Source organism: Etheostoma cragini, chromosome 17 (assembly GCF_013103735.1).
Source record: "Etheostoma cragini isolate CJK2018 chromosome 17, CSU_Ecrag_1.0, whole genome shotgun sequence".
Classification (NCBI taxonomy): domain Eukaryota; kingdom Metazoa; phylum Chordata; class Actinopteri; order Perciformes; family Percidae; genus Etheostoma; species Etheostoma cragini.
In genome coordinates, this window is record NC_048423.1 from 23,291,184 (window position 1) to 23,294,319 (window position 3,136).

At 45.0% G+C, this 3,136-nt stretch overlaps 1 protein-coding gene across 1 annotated transcript; it reads left to right on the forward strand.

Moving 5' to 3' along the window:
- Positions 1-215: 215 nt before the first annotated feature.
- mxtx1 (mix-type homeobox gene 1) lies at positions 216-2,818 on the forward strand. The gene is made up of 3 exons (XM_034898539.1): positions 216-237; positions 1,351-1,535; positions 2,099-2,818. Exons 1-3 carry the CDS (start codon positions 216-218, stop codon positions 2,816-2,818), a joined length of 927 nt encoding a protein of 308 aa, XP_034754430.1.
- Positions 2,819-3,136: the final 318 nt, after the last annotated feature.

Sequence of the window (3,136 nt, forward strand, 5' to 3'; positions counted from 1 at the left end):
ATCCCTCCCCTCCCCTCCCTCCCTCTACCCCAACACCCTTCTGGCTCTACCATGGCCTTTTGGGGTCTCAAGTGATCAATATAAAAGGTACCCTGACACAAGCAGGAGACACTGTCAGAGCCTCTCAGTGAAGGAACACACTGTCATACTGGACTCTGAAGTCCAGTGGAAATCCATTTGTTTCCAGAGCTTCATTCATTCAACCAACCAGTGCTATGTGGAAGGACTCCAGCAACGGTAAGAAACACTTTGTGACGTCTGCAGTTTGCTTGTTGAGGACATCAAGAGCAAGCTTAGTGTAGTCTGTGTTGCTCAGTTAATTCACAATCTGCAGACAAACTTTGAGCTAGCCCTGCATGAAATAGTCCAACGTGAATAGGTTAACTGCATTAGAAAGACTCAGGCAGCTAGTGTCAGGCAGTGTGCAGATAACTGAGAAGCCTCCTAAAACAATTATTTTCTTTTTCTAATTTCTATTTGCTTGTGCAAACACTTTGACACTCATTGCATGTACTGTAACCAACATTACTACGATAGGCAGCTAAAAAAACTCCAACTTTTCCAAGAATTAGCTCATTTTAAAACAAGGTTTGGTACCAGTGGAAGTAGAAGTAATACATAACCAGACATGAGACTGTTTTTTGCATACATCAATGTAAAAATAATCCAATAACCTCTGTATTAATACAGATACAACAATTGGCTGGGTACCAACACAGTCCTTGATTTTTCCCTTGACTCAAAAACTTGAATTTTCTTGCAGATATTTGTTTAGAGCTGCTTTAATTCAATTAATAAATTAGGTCAATCTTTATTTCTTCCATTAATCGATTAGTTGTTTGGTTTATGACACGTCAGAAATGACGAATGATGTCAATCATTGTTTTGCAAAGCCCAAGATGACTCAAATGTCAAAAATCAAAAATCAGATGTCTTGTTTTGTCCACAACTCAAAGATAGTCAATGTACTGTCAGAGGAGCGACTAAAAAATGAATGAAAATATTTAAACAGCGGGAATCAGAGAGATTTTACTTGTTTTAATGAAAAACGACTCAAGACGATTTATCGATTATCAAAATAGTTGGCGATGAATCGAACAGTTGACTTTTAATAGATTCATATTTGCACCTCTAGATAGTCCAGTGTGTCATAGAATAGTTAATTTGAATATATGTATTGCTGTCCATATTTAACATTCTGCATGTGTTGGTTGTTAGTTAGCTTTAGTAGCCTATGAGGTAACCAAAGACCACAACAAGGAATCTCTGCAGTTATTATATAGAATTAAGAAAAAACTGACTATGTGGCTCCGGTCTGATGTGGAACCTGCTCTTTCTCCCTCCCCTCAGACGATGCCGCCCCCATGGCCTCCAGCGGCGGCTCCTCTCGCAGCGCCAGCCGCAGAAAGAGAACCAGCTTCTCCAAAGAGCACGTGGAGCTGCTGCGCGTCACCTTCGAGACCGACCCGTACCCTGGCATCAGCCTCCGAGAGAGCCTGTCCCAGACCACGGGCCTGCCAGAGTCCCGCATCCAGGTACGCAGTTGCCCAGGTCGCCTTATAAAGCAGAATTCTTGTATCTGGGGAGTAGATATGACCATGATGAAATAAATTAAACTGTATAGAGTCAGTGAAATTGTGAGTTCAGATAAGTCCAGGAACTATCTTCATGTGGGAAATTGGAAACTGGTGTTGTTCCAATAGATTAAATGCAAACACGCAGGTTTTTCACATGAGCACATACAGTAGGTACAAACACACAGACAGATGTTGTAAGGCCTTTTGCATTGCAATTTCTTATCATTAAAAGGCTCTGTTTTTGAATGCATCCTGCATTGAATTCTAGATACTGCTATCGCTCTATCACTTATTTCTTTATCTTTCAAGATGACACAAGTTGTTTTTTATCAGGATCTTGTTTGAGCTCTCAGATAGACCTGTACAACACGGCTCTGACCGCTGACAACTAGATCTGCTGTCCCGTCCCCCTACTCCACGGGTGCCTGTTTGCCCGGGAAATGATTAACAGAACAGAATGTCCCATTTATCTGTCCTGATATCAATCTAAAACTCCTTTATTTTCATTCTTTCCGGTCCAGGTGTGGTTTCAGAACAGAAGAGCTCGTACTCTGAAGTGCAAGGGGGCCAAGAAAGCGCTGTGGCAGTCTGAGAGCCCAGTCCACAGCGCTCTACCTCCACCTCACCCTGCAGCCAACGTGGGCCCGCTTGGCTCGGTCCATCTGCCGCCCCAGGGACCTCCACCAGCCTACCCCACCCTGGTTAAGGAGGAGCTGAAGGAAGCCTGCTACTACGGACACCATCCTCCAGCCTATCCTGCCATCAAGGAGCACGGCCACTGTGGCTCAATGTATGGGTTCCTGCAGGGCAGACCGATGGCAGGCGGCTCCAGCCCACCCGTGAGGGGCTTCTGGTCCCAGCCGGGAAGCCAAACCTCCCCTGCCCCGCCTCAGTGGTGCCCCTATCGCCTGGAGATGAGAAACTACGGCTCAGCCCTGGGGTATACAGGATCAGCAGAGCAGCAGATGTACATGCCCGCCTCCACCTCCCACTCCTCAACCCCAGACACCCCCGATTCTGGCTACTGGGACGGCAGTCTGGAGAGCAGCCCACCAGCAGAAAGTCAGTACACTCAGCTAGAAGATTCATGGAGCGGGGATTCGGGACATCCAGCGCCGGTCCAGCACGCCCCCCTGCCTGAGCTGTCCCTGCAGGAGATTCTGGGCCAGCTGGATGAGGACTGGATGGGAGGACAGGGACTGGACAGCCATGCGGCTGGAAAGGAAATGTCTTTCGTCTAATGACTCTGTCACAAGGATTTACAAGGGACAATTAGAAATCACATGTATAATTTTGATTCCGATAATTTGTGTATTGCTTCTGAGATGTGTTCAGATAAGAAATCTCCACAACTATTGGAAATGGGATCTCAAAAGCCGACACGATTTGTATTTATTCCACGCTGACTACAGTTTCTTTTAGTAAATGTATTTATTCTGTAATTCGCCTATATTTATAACCTTTATTATTGATTCTCTGCACTTTTATACAAATAAATCAGTTGTAATAAACCATGATCTTTGGGTTCATTTTCAACCAATACGATTTGGCTCTGCTAA

Bases quoted from the DNA above. Each gene is read 5' to 3' on its own strand.
- mxtx1 (XM_034898539.1), top strand. From the start codon at position 216: ATGTGGAAGGACTCCAGCAACG. The intron at 238-1,350 runs GTAAGAAACACT...CCCTCCCCTCAG, and splicing joins GTGGAAGGACTCCAGCAACG to ACGATGCCGCCCCCATGGCC. The intron at 1,536-2,098 runs GTACGCAGTTGC...TTTCCGGTCCAG, and splicing joins TGCCAGAGTCCCGCATCCAG to GTGTGGTTTCAGAACAGAAG.